The sequence below is a fragment of the Cordyceps fumosorosea genome (genome assembly GCF_001636725.1).
Source record: "Cordyceps fumosorosea ARSEF 2679 chromosome Unknown scaffold_20, whole genome shotgun sequence".
Taxonomy (NCBI): domain Eukaryota; kingdom Fungi; phylum Ascomycota; class Sordariomycetes; order Hypocreales; family Cordycipitaceae; genus Cordyceps; species Cordyceps fumosorosea.
The window spans coordinates 251569-267436 of record NW_017387320.1 but is presented as its reverse complement, the minus strand read 5'-3'; the positions used below and the strand labels follow the sequence as shown (position 1 = coordinate 267436).

Below are 15868 nucleotides of genomic sequence, written 5' to 3'. Positions count from 1 at the left end.
TTCAGGCTGAAAGAAGATCGTCGGGTCTGTAATCTGTAAGTTGGTGGAAGTTGCCGCGTTCTCTCGATTTTTCTGCCCTTGCCTTGGCCACACATGAGCAATGTCTTTCATGCCCTCATTATGCCGCGTTTAGACCGACTGGTCTAGAACCCGGGGCATCATATAAACCACCGAGCGGAAGACAAATCTCGATCATCACTCCCAACCCTTGAGCAGAATGCAGGCCGCAACTTTAAAGACAACACCAACCTTCTCGGCAGAGGGAGAAGCCGATGCGACGGGCAGCAAGCGCGCGCCCTCGTTCCGCTCGTGTTTTTTTTTTTTTTTCTCTCGCTCTTGTCTCTTGTTTTTTTTTGTTTGCAATCGAGTCCCCCCCCTCCCCGCATTACGCTACAGCCCTGGGCTAAAAAGTGCTGAGAAGGGGGAGGCAGCCCAAAAGCACTGCCGGTGCAAGCCACACCCTCTCTCGCTCAGTAGGGGGGGGGGGGGAAGGATTGGGGGAGAGGGCGTGAGCAAGGAAAATGCAACCAGGGATCCGGGGGTTTGGGATGTCAGGGGGGGGGGGGGGAAGGATTGGTGGAGAGGGCGTGAGCAAGGAAAATGCAACCAGGGATCCGGGGGTTTGGGATGTCAGTGTCTTAGTAGAAGGGTGATGGGGGGGCACGGGATGTAAAGGGCGGCACACCGTTGAGTCGCCCATGGTCGTGTGGCGTTTTCTAGCACCGCCCCTTGCTGCTTGCAATTCCGCGCTCTCTACGGAATTCGTACCCAAATCAAGTAGCAAGAATCAAAGACACCAGAAGAATAAAAGTGTCCATCCACCGAAAAGAGAACGCACGGTCAGAGAGCGCATAACGCCGACCAAATTGTTGGGAAACTGTGGATTTTCTTTTGTGATCATCCCGGCAAGCTGAGTTTATGCTTTTGTGATATCGATGCTTGATTTTCTCTTTATTACATTATTACATTACCCAGTATATTGCTGACAGGGGGGGGGGGCGGCACAAGATGAGAAAGAAAGCCCGTGCTTTTTTATCATTCCAAGCGACGGCACGGAAGAAAGAAGCCGGGAGGCAAAGGTGTGCGATACGCATTTCTTCACCGAAAAGCACGGATGCCCGAATTTGTTTCTGGGTAATGCACAGAGGTCATTGCGCATCCCCGGGGCCAGCATGGGACCTCTCTTCTTGTATTCCATGTCTTGGTCCTTACCGCTTTTACAAAGATGCTGACTGGCCGACGGAGATACGCCCGTTGGTTGGTGATATTTACCGACGGGACCGTGCGTCCCGGGTCAAGACAGTGACTCTTGTTTTTGTCCGAGACGGGCGGGAAAAGCTTCCCAATATCTGATAAGTCCAGGCAGGAAATTAATCGAGATCAAATCGGCAGTGCAAGGATGCTGGCAGACTTTGTTCAAGCGAGGAGGTCTCGCGCTTACAAGGCGCTGGGCGCTTAGCAGTTGAGAATTATCTTGCAAGGCGGCGGTACAATGGATACTTGTAGTCTGATTTTGCAGTCCGTGTTTTCCGTCGTATTTTGGAGGTGAAGTTTTATCCATTTTCTTGACAGTCTGCTCGAGCCATAGTGGTTGTTGGTTACGGGAGGTGCTTGTCCACGATGCCTTCCCCCCAGCATCCTCAAGTAATATATGTATACACGTAGCGAGGGCTGGTCATGGTTTCCTGTAATCACCATCGCGGCTCTTTTCCAATGCACAGTTTCATGCCGCAGTTTGATGCATCTAGTCATCAGGCCCGGTTAACCTTGTCTCAAAGTCCGCATCCGCGTCGGACTTGCACCGCCCCGGCCATTAGTTAACTATCGACGTGCCTCTGCGCTAAAGACGATCGGTTTTGTAGATTTACAGATTATAGATTTATACCAACCCGCTACCAAATTACATTGCCACACCCATCTTGGGCAAAGCTCCCGAACTAGCTCAGCAGCAGTGAGATGCACTTACCGTAGCGCCATCCCGAGATTCTGGTTCGCGCCCACGCCCCCTCCCTCCTCCCTTCTTTTTCTCACCACCAGTTCACCAGCAGTCACCACCAACTTAGTAGCCAGCGTCAGCCTTGGCCTCACCCTCGCACGAGACTAGCCAACTTAGTCTCGGCCGAGAGACGATTTTTTCCGCCGTTCGGGATAGCTTTAGTTACTGGCTCTTTTGTTTTCTTTTTTTTTTTATAAAAAAAAGGAGGGCGTGCCTGCACTAGAGACTCGGGAACACTAAGATCAGCTCATGCACCACCGATCCTTTTTAGTTTGGGGTTGGACAAAGATGCGGAGCGGAGGACAATGCTGCTATTAGTCGGCGCCAGTCTGATTAGGAAGTTGTAGGCGGAACAGAGGTTCAACATGGCGTATTCGCAGGAGAGAAAGATTTATGGAGTGCAATTCATTTGCTATTCATCACGTATGCACTGACGTGCCTACTTGACTGTGGCAGCATGCACTGAATAATTTGTAGCCGCCGGTGCACAACACAGCCGCGCGGCCCGCGCCTGCTGACAGATGTCCTGCAAATCGCATTTCTTCAAGATACAGAGTTGTGAAAAAATAAACGAAATTTTTAGTTTACGTCACTACTCCTGCTTCTTCAATTCAGTTCGATGCCACTAGTTATTTCTTTCTCATGTCTATTGTAGTGAGACCTTGATCTCCGTCATCAAAATCCTCGATCCGCTCTCCAACTCATGGTCACTCACACGCCTCCGACAGATAGCAGGGTAACTAAACACATCCATCAGAACTCATCCAAGACAAATAGACAGTGCAATTTGCGCACCTTGGTGCCCTAGTAAGGACCGTCGACACACGCATACGCCGCGGCCCCGATATTGCCCCAGCCCTGGCTGTCCACCTTTCGGCTACCGTTGTCGTTGTCGTTGCAGCTGTACTTGCATCCCGCAGCGGTGAAGAGGCGGAACGAGTACGAGCCCGCCGACTTGACCGAGACAAGGCTGGTCTGGAAGAAGCTGGGCAGCTGGCAGCACCCGTTGAACGGGCACGTAAAGGTCTCGCAGTGGCCGGTGAAGCTGCGGCCCGAGCATCCGTACACCTTCATCGGTGCCTGGGCAGAAGCCAGGGCGCCCAGAGACAGGACGAGGGCGAGGGTCTTGTTCATCGTGGCGAGCATTTTGGCCCAACACGCAGTGAGCAGGATCTGGGAAAGGGAAGGCCGGGATTCTCATCAGCCAGTATCCTGCGACGGCCTCTCTCTTATGTCTAGATTGATCACACATCATGTGGGTATCTCTGCCTACACTAGAAGCGTTTTCGGAGATGGTCATCTCTTGGAACAAGACTGTGCGGTGTCATCGCCTTTCAGCTTCATCACTAGGCGCCAATCACGAGTGAGACAGGCCAGCTGAACAGACTAACACAGAGACGGACTGGCACCATCCTCGGCAAGCGCAGGAGAAACAAGGCATGCATTGCGAGGACCTCGACATCCTAATGGGCGTCTAGTTAACTCGTGTTGGAAGAAGAAACGGCGCATATGGCGCTATCACCGGGCGCTACCAACGTGCCGATGGGCGTGTGCTCCTGGGTGTGCTCTCTTTGACAGCCGCCGATGGCACTTGCACTACACGCCGCCATTGCGCGATGGCTCACGACCGGCATCAACACTAACGGACGCTTGCAATTTAGCAAAAGTTTCCTCAAGAGGTGTCGCTTTAGTGTACAAGAACGCGACAAGAGCACAATTCAGGGTACATCTGATGAAAATCAGTGTACGGCGAAGCAACAACAACAGTACAAGTGCTAAAGTTTCAACCCAACCCCCCTATCAGAGCTTAAAGGTCGCGTGAGAAGCCCAGGGCTTTCCAGAACACATCCAGGACCCTCTTTCACACACGTCAAAGCCCCATTGCGAAAGTCTAGCCTGCACAAAGACAGCTGTCATCTGGACTTGTGGAAGGGTGGCGTTCAGGGGGGAGGTGCGGGGTTGAAGTTGAGAGATGGATGCCTAAAGGGAGCAGAAAAGCGAACGAGATGCGACAGAAAAATGAATCAAGAAATGGAGATGGGATAAAATCGACGGGAGAAAGGCGGCGGTCGGCTTAAGCATAAACGATCCGGTTCAATGCAGCACACCGTCTGGCCAGCATCAACCAGCGCTTCCAAAATGCGGCGAGTCAAGGAGTTGCAGGGCTTCGGTAGCAGCCGGCCGGGCCGCCAAACCGAATGGCCCTTGACGCCGGCCACCATCTCGATGCTGCCTGATAATTTCCTAATTGCCACGCTCTTCGCGCTTCCATCCCTGTGAAACTCAAATCACCCACCATTCCCATTTCTGCCGTCCATTTCGCTCCAAACTTTTCTTCGAGTGGAGACATGTGCGATCCCCCACCTTTTTCGGTCCGCATCGCCATCTCGTCACGAGTTCTAGTTGCTTTTCCTTGTTACAAAAAAGAGATTTTCGCGAGAAAACAAAACAGACAACTAACCAACCACGTAATCGAAAATACGAAGAGTCACGAACGGGGCATGGTATCGGAGTATGCAAAACATGCCGAGGCCACGCGCCCCATAAACACACGACAATGACTCACCACACATCGTCCTCGTCGGACTCTGCGCGTCATCGAGCATTATTAACCTCCTCCCACGTGGCCACCGCGCAGCAACACGTCAACGATGCGCCACCGCCACTTGGCTCGCTTGACGACCCGGACTCGGACCAGGAAGAAGAAGCACCGGCGTCACGTGCCTACGGCGGCGGTGGTGATGTCGTCGTGATGCTCGGCCTGCCGCACGTCTTCACCGTCGGCTGCGATGACATCGCCGGCGGCGGCGGCGACGGCGGGCAGGCCGTCGTGCGCTGGGACGACGCCGCCGAGCAGCTCGTCGACGCGGGCCCCGACGACTTGCACGCCGTCACCGCCCCAGACGTGGAAAAGCTCTTGCCGTACCACGACCCGACGGCGGGTGGCGCGGACGAGGCGCGGACGGCGGGCGGCGAGCGCACCTGGGGCCAGCTGACGAGCGCCATCACCGCGGAGCTGCTATCGCGCGTGACCGGGCAGCGACCGCTACCCCAGCAGAGCGCCGTCTGGCACATGAGCACCACGGACCGCGTCCGCGGCGAGCCGCCGCCATCGGCCGCCGAGCTCGCCATGGAGCGGCAAATCGCAGGCACCGGGGGGCCGCCGCCGCCGCCTCCCCGCGAGCTGCGCTTCTCTCTAGACCAGCACGCCAAGACGTACTCCGCCGCGCGCCTCGGCGCCGACCGCACGCGCGACGCCACCGACGCCACCTCGTACCTTCTCTCCGCCCTCGACGGGGACGTCACGGAGGCGGACCTCGTGGGCGAGATGCAGCTCGCGTTCCTCGCCGGCGCGCACCTCGGCAGCGACGCCTGCATCGCGCAGTGGTTCCACGCCTCCGCGCGGCTCTTCCTCCGCGCGCACGCGCTCCCGCGGCTCCGGCCTTCCCTCGCAGCCGCGTGGCTGCGCGCGCTGGCGGCGCAGCTGGCGCACGGCGGGACGAGGCTGGAGGTGCCGCTGGGGGAGATGCTAGGCGAGGCGCGGGCGCGGGAGCTGCGCCTGGCGCTGATCGTGTACAAGCGGCGGCTGCAGGAGGAGGAGGAGGAGGAGCAGGGGGAAGGGATGATGGAGGTGGTGATGGCGTTTGCGGGGGTGGAGGCGGCGGTGGCGGGGGAGGGATGGGATTGGGATCTGGGGGCGGAGTATGTGCGTAGGGGGAGGGTGGTGATGGAGGACGGGGAGGAGGTAGAGCTGGAGATGGATGAGCTGCAGGCGGAGGACGAGAGGGGCGAGTGGGCGCCGGAGGTGGTTGAGCTGGATGAGCATGGGCGCGAGAAGGGGTTGATCTCGTGGAATGATTAGACGTCCTTCCTGGCGTTGGAGTTTTGATCTGAATCATGAACCTGTATGTTGATGGCGAGAACGAGAATGATGGCGAGAACGAGAATGATGGCGAGAACGAGAATGATGGCGAGAACGAGAATGAAATACCCCTTTTATCGATACACGCACCTTTGAGCATGACAGAACGTCCAATTGGTTGGCTTAATGATGACTGTTTGTACGCATACAGCCATAATGCCAGTATAATTATCCCCTGATTTATCAATGCACATGTCCGTCCACCTTCCCTGAGTATGACTGAACGCCCAAGCTGGGCAGACCAGTGACTACACTCTGTACACATGCGGCCATAACGCCGTTCTCAACAACGCCTTGTGTGATGCGACGTGAATGTAATCCCGCCCCCTTGGGCACGAGCGGACGTTGTGCAGTCTTGCAGGGCAGGACAACACTGGGTAGAGACGGATAGACCAACGTGAACACAACCTCAATTCACGCACACTTCATCTTCATTGACCATGGGTGATTTTTAATTTGTTTTGTTCATTTGCCTGCCAAGTGACTACATATCTACCTAGCAAAGGCCATGCAAAATGCGCCGTGGGAAATACCGTACTCCCCAGAACCAGGGACTTGGACAAGACTCCTAGGATTCATAAGTTGTCCTCTGCACTCTACATAGATCCCGAGGAGGAGCAAGGCCGCTCGCGACCCCGACCACACTCCCTCCCGACCGTAAACATTTCTTTTTTTAAACCGCGCTCCAAGTCATGATTCTTCAGCCCATCTCAGTGTACAACAGAGAAGAGGGAAGCTAACACCAGATAAAAAGGGACAGCATACACCCGTATAGTGGGCGAAGGCCTTTATCGGTAAGACTTCTGGAAGCGGGCACGGGCACCACGACCACCAAACTTCTTGGGCTCGCAGCGGCGGTTGTCGGCGACCAGGAGGGTGCGGTCAAAGGCGACGAGGGCCTGCTTGAGCAGGTTCTTGGAGTGCTCGTCGACGAACTTCTGGTAGTAGGCGACGAGGGCCTTGGCGATGGCCTGACGGATGGCGTACACCTGCGAGGTGTGACCACCGCCGGTGACGCGGACGCGGATGTCAATGTTGGCGAACTTGTCGAGGCCAACGACGAGGACGGGCTCGTAGACCTGGGAGGCGGGTTAGCGTGCCTGCTGCGAATGGATGGCTCTCTTGTTGTGAGGACGTTTGGCTGGGCGCGCGTTGAAACGACATCCCCTCGCGAGGAAGGTTTTGTCTTTTTCTCAGCTGGCCGAAACCGAAACGCCACTGTTTGCGAAGGAGGGGGGTTTGGAACTCGGGAGTGGTTCGTACCTTGAAGCGGAGAACCTCAGGCTGGACGAGCTGCAGAGGGCGGCCGTTAACCTTGATGAGACCCTTGCCGGCCTGCAATACGTTAGCTTTGCGTTCTTGCTCGTATGTTGAGTCCCTCTCCAAATGCGATGCGCCATCGGCCGTCAATGTCACAGTCTGCCATCACAATTTTCCTCAATCCTCCCAGCGCACAATCCACCTCTTCCCATTCTACAGTTCAAAAGACTTCGGACTTCTCGTGACGGCAAGACTCTTCTCGAATCGGGACGATAACGCATATATGCACCGGTCGTACTCGGTTGGCTGTAAACGGACCTTGCAGTGGGCGACGGCGGTGGCCGTCTTCTTCTTGCCGAAGCACTGGACGCTCTGTGTCGACATGTTTGCGGTTTGTGATGGTTTTTCGCAAAGGAGAGGAATGGAGAGGTGGTGTGAGGGCGTCGCGAGAAACAAGGTGAGAAAAAAAGAGCGGGTTTGGTGCGGCGGTTCGGGGGGCACCAGGCTAGCGAGGTCTCTCTGCACTGCACTACAAGTTATCGGCTGGGTAATTTTTTTCCTCCAAAAAGGGCTTGTGCCCTTCAGAAACACGCTAGTCTAAGCTGGGTGGGGGCCCTTCGCCTGGTCTTGCACCAAAATCTCCCAGTCGTGGAATGTCCACACGTGACTGAGCAGCCCTAAACCCTTGGGAGAGCTGCGGAGCCTGCCCCGTCGAAGCGACTTGTCCAAAATTTCGCCGCCCCTCGAAAAGTGTGAAATCGCCAGCAATTACGCCCGGGTAAAGTATTCACAGCCATCCGACAACAACAACCGTCAAGGTACGATTTATCCTCCCCGAGAGATTCACGGAAGAAGGGAACAGCATGCCGAATTATTGATCCATGCTGTTGCCCTTGCTATCGAATTGCGCCGTAGAGGGAGGTGGTTATGCTAACTTTGTTTTCTACAGATGGTCGCCGCCAAGAAGCACGTCCCTATCGTGAAGAAGCGTACGTTATTTGAATGGAATTTCCCGTGCAACTGCCGAATCAACCTCTCCTGCGACAAAGCGAAAAGATTGGTAACTTGGAAGGAAACCACCCGTCGAACCGATGAAACCATGGATACGATCCCCGATTAGACCATTGGTCTCGTGTGTTTTATGACGTTGGACAAGGGGGATAGCCGCCGATCGCAGGAGAAGATTGTCGACGATACGAAGCAGGCACGCACGATTCTTCAGAGCCCGGCATTAACGCAGTTTTATAGGCACTACGCGCTTCTTCCGCCACCAGTCCGATCGCTTCAAGTGCCTGGACGCCAGCTGGAGAAAACCCAAGGGTATCGACAACCGCGTCCGCCGTCGCTTCCGCGGCAGCATTGCCATGCCCTCCGTACGTCGAGCCACACCATGTTCTGTCCCAGGGACGGATCCTCTAACACAATGACACACAGATCGGTTACGGCTCCAACAAGAAGACCCGCTACATGATGCCCTCCGGCCACAAGTCGTTCCTCGTCAACAACGTCAAGGACCTCGAGCTCCTCATGATGCACAACCGCACCTACGCCGCCGAGATCGCCTCCGCCGTCTCTTCCCGCAAGCGCATCGACATCGTCGCCCGCGCCAAGCAACTCGGCGTCAAGGTCACCAACGCCAAGGCCAAGGTCACCACCGAGGTTTAAAGCCAACACTTTTTGCTTTGCGTGTAATTGGGTTACCTGGGGAATGGACGACAAAAAAAAAGGCATTGAAAAAAAAACATAGTAAAAAAAGGCAACGATATAGAGCGAATGACATATCAAGATTTGTTCTCTTTTGTTTCACATGTTTTTTTTACTTTCTTTGCTTGATGAGGAGAGAAGAAGCTACGCAAGCGTGGCGCATCTGATTCTTTGTTCTGAAAACCAAGGAGAAGAATCGGGCTTGTTTTTTTCACTGGGAAAACTTGGTGTTCTAGGGAGATCAACGTGATTTGGTTTTTTGTTCTTCAAAGGCCAATGGAGCGGGGGACGAGGGCTGGTGGACTGACTGTGTTTTGCTGCATCTAGGACGCCAGCCATGCCGGTCGGACAAAGCGACCGGATGCATTGAATGAAGAAAACATGATTCAAAATACGCCTTGAACCGTCCCGCAGTGAATTCCAATACTTCCAGTAGACATCTCTGGTACTACGATATCAGTGCCATGCCCGTCGTTCTTCCTATGGACGTCATTCTCACTATGAACATTATTCCAACTATGAACATTATTCCAACTATGACCATCTTTCTCATCATGAACACCGTCCATAACTAGACATGCACGTGCCGTCACGGCCATACCGCGATGATAAAAGATTGGACAAACGAAGAAACATGGCCCGAAATCCACCTCAACTGTTCCGCAGTCAATGCCAATGCGTGGCATGCCTTGCGTTATTGCGTGCGCGTGCGTAACGCGCGGGTGCTCGTCGACTGTAGAGCGAAAGAACGCGGTCTCTGGTGCCACGTAGTTAATCCCATTCACGTCGTTTTTGCAAAGTAGGACATACACACATGTATTCACGCATCTTTCACAACTCAGCTTCAAAACAAGTTGTCTGACATAGCTATCTATGTTCACGTTAAGACAGACCTCTCTGTACTTTCCTGCTTCTCCATGCATGCACCAAGTTCCCCCCTCATCCTCAGCAGACTTTCCTACTATACAACCAACTTGTCCATCCGTCCATCCATCCATCAGAAGCCACATGTTTTTTTCCTTCCGATTTTTCTATACGCACAGAGCCAAAGAAAAAAAAGAAACCAGGCGCCCACCGCCCACAACATGGTTAAAAACTCCCCTCAAACATGGAGTCAACACAGGACGGGAAAAGAGAAAAAGAGAGAGAAGGAGAGAAGGAGAAAGAGAATATTTTGCAGCGAGAGTATCTGGTCAATAAGAAAAAGAGTCGACTGCAACGACTCAGTGCGTGTCACGTTTCAAACGCCAAACCAAACCGACCCGACAATGGGAGAAAAAAAAGTTGAAAAAGAAGTTAACGAAAGAAAGACTCAACGCGGTCATCCAGAGCGCTGTCTCATGAAAAAGAAAAAATTGGAAGAAGTGTCAAAGGTGTTTTATACATCCCTTGATGCGGCTCAAGTCTGGGTTCGTGAGACTCGCGGGGGCCAGCGCACCGGGGAATAAAGTGAAAAAGAAAAAAAAAAGAGTTCATCAATCGTTACAACAGAGGCCGAAGCCATGCCATGCCATGCCATGCCAATAATGCATGTGGGGGGTATTGTAAGGAAAAAGAACAGAGAGAGAAGAACTGACGAGACCGTCCTAGGCGGATCCTCGCAGGCGCTGCTTCCGCGCCAGCCAGTCTCCCAGCAAATTGTCCAGCTGTGTTGTTATCTCGGCCAGCTTGGCGTTCTGCTCCCTGAACAGGCCGCTCACGGCCGGGTGGTCGGCGCCGACGGGCTCCGCGTCCGACTTGTCGTACACGACGGCGAGCAGGTCGCGGACGTGATCGCCCTCATCGAAGAACGCCCGCAGTTTGACGTCGTCCCACGTCGCCTCCTTGCGGCTGCTGGCAGCGCTGCCGCCCTTGTTGGAGATGAGTTCGGGTGATGGCGAGGCGTTGGGCGAACGGTCCTCCGCGGACGACGTGTCGGGCACCAGGCCCGGTGGGCTCGAGATGTTACCGGGCGAGCCGGCTTGCGTCAAATGTTCAGTTTGGCCGGCGCTCGTCTGGGGCGTAGCGGTCCCATCTCTGGACATGACTGGCGAAGAGGGTGACGGTGAGCCTTGAGATTTGGAAGCGGCAACGGCAGCGCCAACAACACCAGCCGCAGCAGAAGTGGCACCGACTGTCGCAGCAGCAACGGTGCGTGGTTGAGTCGGCGATGCAGTCACCTCTTCCTGCTGCTCCACCTCCTCAGGGCTGTCGGAGGCATCCAGTTCCATTCTCGTCTTGGCCTTCTTCGTCTTTTGTGGCTTCGGATCGGCGCCGGTGCTGGGGCTGCGATGGGGGATGATCTTGGACAGGGCAGCGGATGCCTTGTCGCTGCGGCTGCTTGACGACACTGAGCGACTGGGTGCAGACTCGGGGGATTGCTGCAGCTGGTTGGATGATACGCTGCGCGTTTCTTGTGTCTCGGGGTCGACAATGCGCATGGAAGCGGGCGGTACGGAGGAGACGTCGTTTGTGCGCGTCTCGTTGAGGTAGGACGAAAGTTCGACCGTAGACTTTTGTGTTTGCGAGGTGGAGAGTTTGCGGCCAGCCTGAGGCTGCGGCTCGAGGCGAGGCTGGGCTTTGTGTAGCTTGCCGATGCGCTGAGACTTGTCAGGAGAGCCAGTGTCGTCCCGATCGTCGGCCTCGATAATGTCCATAGAGCGCTTGCCAAACGATTCGTCGTCGTCTTCCGACTTCTTCTTGTCCTTTCTAGAGAAAAAGCTACGAATGGCGCTTGGCTTCTTGTCCTTGCTCTTCTTCCTCTCCTTGTCCGAGACCAGCTCCTTTTCCATCTTCTCGAGGCTGGATCGGCCCTTGGCCGAGTCTTTGCCTGCGGAGTCGGTTGAAGGTCTAGCGGCAGCGGCATCACCATCGCGTAGCAGATTGGGGGTGAGGGTAATCTTTTTGGTCTCCTCATCGTTGAAGAAGGAATCCGTGTTGCGCACGGTGCCGTTCTTAGATCGGCTAACACTTGCCGTCTCCTCGATGATTTCCTCAACGGAGCTGGTATCGTCATCTCCGTCGTTTCCAAGCCGGCCAGAGTCGTCCTTTTCGACGCCACCGTCCTTGGAGGCCTTTTCGCCGTTGGTGGCTTTTGCGTCCTGAGCTTCTTCACTCTTTGAGTCCTTGGTACGGAGCGGTTCCACACGAGCTTCTTCGGATGCTTCTTGGCTCTCCTGTTGCACAGATTGGGCAGCTTGTTCTCTGGCTGATCGTGGTTGCGTGCCAAAAAGCTCGTCGATATCCTCTTCCTCGGTGGAGTAGTCAAAGTCGGAGTAATCAACATAGGTGGGCTCCGCAAAGGCGACTGTCTTGCGCTTACGGCGGATGCCTTTGAAGGAGGTCTTTTGCTTGACGGCTTGGTCTCCCAGCATGGTTGCAGAGAGCTGGGTGGGTTAGTCGAGGCCAGCGAGCATGGTGGGCCAAGGATGGAGAAATCGAACTTACGTCAATGTTCCTGTGCTTGTTTAAGCGGGCGAGTCGCTCTGTGGGAGTCTCGATGTGCTCCGCGGGAAGATAGCCAATGCTGCTGTCCTTGACGACGCGGACGAGCCACCAGTAGCTGTTGCTGTCGTCAAGCAGAACCATGGTGTCACCCTTGGTAGCGTTTGCTTGACCCTCGACAGTGGCGACAAAGGTGTGAAGCGCGTAGACAAACTCGAAATCGATGTCCTCTGAGTCATGTAAGCTTTCGTCCGAGCTAAAGTCACTGAATGCTTGTTCAAACGGGGTGACGGGGATAGTATCATCAGCAGGAGCGTCATCTTCTTCTTGGCTTGGGTCCGAGGGCGGCTTCGGAACTGGATCGAAGCTGGACGAGCTGGTGTTTTCGATGGCAGTGGCAGGCTTGTGGATGGGTTTGCTTGCTGCTACGGATTCAGGTGAGCTGGCTGGAAGCTCGGGTTGGGTTGTGATAGCCAGCGTTGACCGAGAGGATACCTAATCCAAGGCGACGTTTTGCTGCGCGGCTGATGGGCAAGACTCTTTTTCGGTACTCGAAGCTTCCTGGTGGAGCTGGATAGTCTCGGGTCCGTGTTTTATTGATTCCGGGCTGGCGCCAATGGCGGGCTCCGGAGCGGTGTCTCGCGTTGACTCTACATGATTGGCGTGGACAGGGCCGTCGGACCGGGAAAGAAGAAGATGGCGAGGCTGCTGAGAAATGGGGGAAGACTGCAATTGTGAACTAAAGAACCGTGCAGCCGCTTGACGACGGAATCTCGAGGTTGTGGGGAGGGAAGAGACGCGGCGAGGCCAGTCGTGGGGTCTCGCGCTGCTGGAGGGAGTTGGAGATGAATTATACACACCATCTTCGATCGAGGGGGAGCTCGATATCTTGTCCATCAGGTCGTCGTCGAGGTCGTCGATGGAATCACCGTGGATGTCCTCTTCGTCGGAGGAGGAGGTGCCATTATGAGCGGCGGCAATGGCGTCGTCATCGTGTTGGCGGTAGGAGTCCATGGTGAGGGCGTCGGTGAGATCGGCAGCTCGTGCGTCGGGATGTTGGGCTTCGGAGTCGGAGTCGGCGACGTCGAGGTCAGCAGGCTGACTGGTGGCAGGGGCAGATTTATGCGTCTGCTGGCGCGAGTCGGGTGGAGGGCTGGCAGCGACGGGCTGTATGAAGGGGCTGCGCAGGAGCTCTTGGGCAGTTTCGTGGGCGACGTCGCGCAGTGTTTCTGCTTGGTGAGGCGCGCGATGGTGGTGGGTGTCGTCTGAGTCTGATCGCGGATGGGACTGGTCCTGCGTCGAGGGGGCGTGTTGATGCTGCAAGTCGATGGTATCTACCGAGGGAGGGGAAGAGCGTCGACGAGGTCAGTTGGGAGTTCTCGGGCAAGGTTGTGTGGCGGAGTGCGGGCAGGGTGATTGATTCCGTCTCTGTCTGTGTGTGGAATGGTCTGTCTCTGTCGCTCTCTCTCTCTCTCTCGTTCTCTCAATTGCGCCGCAATGCAGAGCTCCTTTCCGTCGGCGCTGGCCGGTCTCGAATATGCACTTTTTGGGCACCGCGACGGAGGGTCTAGCAGCAGCAGTAAAGGCGCGCGCGAGACAAGCAGAAGCCGCGGGTTGGGTGTCAATGCACGTCAAACAGGCTGGCTGGAATGCAGCGGAGGCGGAGCGGCCCAGCTGTCGCGCGGAGTCCGGGTAGCGGGAAGAATGCAGGAGAGGAGAGACACACGCAGCAGAGGCGCAATTGAGCAAGCAGAGAGGGGAGAGGGGATGTGAGAGAGCCGCGCAGACGGGAAGAAGAGAAGGCGACGTGAAGGCGACGAGAAGGCGAAGAAGAAAACGTAATGACAGGGAAAAAGGAAGACGGAGAAAGCGCAGACCAGCAAGAGGCCTGGCCTGACTGTGCTGGGAGGTGGTGTTGGTGGCGAGCGACAGGGATAAGGGGGTAAATTGTAGGGGGTGGTTGGCACTGGCAGCGGAGAGGGACGATGGGAAGGGCGGGCAGGGGTTAAAGTTGCAGCGTACCGGCTCTAATGATGGATGGCCGGGTCATGGTCACGGAAGACCGAGATGATGAGTTATCTGACACGGACGGGTTCGAGCAAGTCGAGCAAGGGCGGTTGAGAAGGTGATGGATAGTTGGGTGGTGGGTGGCCCAGGCGGCGGCGGCGTGAAGCTAAATTGTGACCAGCCCGTGGTTGGTGTCGTCGGGGATGAGGCTTGATTTGAGCCTGGAGACGAGAAGAAGAGAAAAAAAAAAAACAAGAATGCTGCGCGACAAGGGCAGCCGGCCGTTGCACCAGACAAGGGAGGCAGAGGGACAGACAGACAGAGGGACAAGGTGAGTGAGAGAGATGGATGGAGCAAGAGGGCTTTGGCTGGCCCCTGGAATATTTCCCGCGTTGTGTGTCTGTCTGAACTGCTATCAGCACGGATAACTTGGTAATGGTACTGGTGGTGGAGTTTTTAGCGGCCGTTGATCCCCTAACTAAATTATAAGCTGTACATACATACATACATACATACATGCATGCATACATAGGTAGGCTGGTGAGTTTTGGTGTGGTGTGGGGGAGAAGCAGACGGACAAACGGCAATGAGACTGAACGAAAATGCATGCAACGGGTACATAGGTATGGATGGGGGATTCTGCTGAGTATTTCCTGCTGACGTTTTTCCACTGATGGGCATACACAATAGATACCCTGGGTGCCCGAGTAAGTTTAGTATAACGAGGATGATGTGCAAGTGCTCCGTACCGTCCTGGGGGACCTGCGCCGTGTTTGCTGAGCTGTGTCAGCTTGATTTATGCACTATTTTTATTTATTCTATTTCATCTTCACGTTTTCTTCTGAGCTGCAGCCGCAGCATGGGTAGTTGGTATGCGCATCATGGCCACGTATCGCTGGCTGTACCATCAGCCCGCCCACCAGATGCCCACCAGAATGCAGTGATACCAAGCAGCATCGACATGGTCATGGTCATGATCATGGTACGATGCACGCATTACACGACAGGTAATAACTACTCGCCAACACCGAGCTGTCGCTGGGCTGTGCTGTGCCTGGTTCCTTGTTCCTTGTTCCTTTATTACTAGCCCCCCTCGGCCCGTGACCTCCCCCTTCTACAACCAAGACGGGTTTCATCCAACCTACAGTACGTGTCAGGAATCTTCATAACCAAACATGTCCATAAATCTAATCGCCAAGCCTCGTTCATTCCCTTTCTTCATCCAACATCACCTTAGCCGCCCTCCCGTCGTCACGCTCTCAATCAAGCAACCACTCGCATCTCACGCTTCGCTCCAACTAGCTAAGCTATAGTTAAGCCTCATCACATCAACAATCACATCAGTACCACCACCTAATCTGTATCGCCATCCTCTCACCATGCCACAATCCCGAGTCCTCGCTCTTCACTGGCCGTCCATTTCTTCAGCTGCCCGTCGGGATCGCGCCCTGTCGAGTCAACCCCGTCGACAATCTACCGGTATCTGTACGTGGACATTTGCATCCGGGAGACCGCAGGCAAAAAAAATTCAGGAAAACGTAGATCGTCGCAAAAGG

The 15868-nt window shown here is 55.1% G+C and overlaps 5 protein-coding genes across 5 annotated transcripts; 2 read left to right on the top strand and 3 right to left on the bottom strand.

The window, feature by feature from the left end:
- Positions 1-2800: 2800 nt before the first annotated feature.
- ISF_07164 (hypothetical protein) lies at positions 2801-3142 on the bottom strand (the record flags this gene model as incomplete). Its single annotated transcript, XM_018850767.1, has 1 exon — positions 2801-3142. One exon carries the CDS (start codon positions 3140-3142, stop codon positions 2801-2803), a length of 342 nt encoding a protein of 113 aa, XP_018702045.1.
- A 1411-nt stretch (positions 3143-4553) lies between these two features.
- ISF_07163 (AAR2 family protein) lies at positions 4554-5858 on the top strand (the record flags this gene model as incomplete). The annotated part of the gene is made up of 1 exon (XM_018850766.1): positions 4554-5858. One exon carries the CDS (start codon positions 4554-4556, stop codon positions 5856-5858), a length of 1305 nt encoding a protein of 434 aa, XP_018702044.1.
- An 848-nt stretch (positions 5859-6706) lies between these two features.
- Positions 6707-7562, bottom strand: ISF_07162 (40S ribosomal protein S16; the record flags this gene model as incomplete). Its single annotated transcript, XM_018850765.1, has 3 exons — positions 6707-6997; positions 7182-7253; positions 7497-7562. The coding sequence occupies 3 exons, from the start codon at positions 7560-7562 to the stop codon at positions 6707-6709; spliced, it is 429 nt and encodes a 142-aa protein (XP_018702043.1).
- A 565-nt stretch (positions 7563-8127) lies between these two features.
- ISF_07161 (60S ribosomal protein L32) lies at positions 8128-8843 on the top strand (the record flags this gene model as incomplete). Its single annotated transcript, XM_018850764.1, has 3 exons — positions 8128-8167; positions 8427-8551; positions 8613-8843. The coding sequence occupies 3 exons, from the start codon at positions 8128-8130 to the stop codon at positions 8841-8843; spliced, it is 396 nt and encodes a 131-aa protein (XP_018702042.1).
- A 1625-nt stretch (positions 8844-10468) lies between these two features.
- Positions 10469-14355, bottom strand: ISF_07160 (RING finger domain-containing protein; the record flags this gene model as incomplete). Its single annotated transcript, XM_018850763.1, has 4 exons — positions 10469-12247; positions 12309-12727; positions 12857-13639; positions 14328-14355. The coding sequence occupies 4 exons, from the start codon at positions 14353-14355 to the stop codon at positions 10469-10471; spliced, it is 3009 nt and encodes a 1002-aa protein (XP_018702041.1).
- Between the last annotated feature and the right edge of the window lie 1513 nt (positions 14356-15868).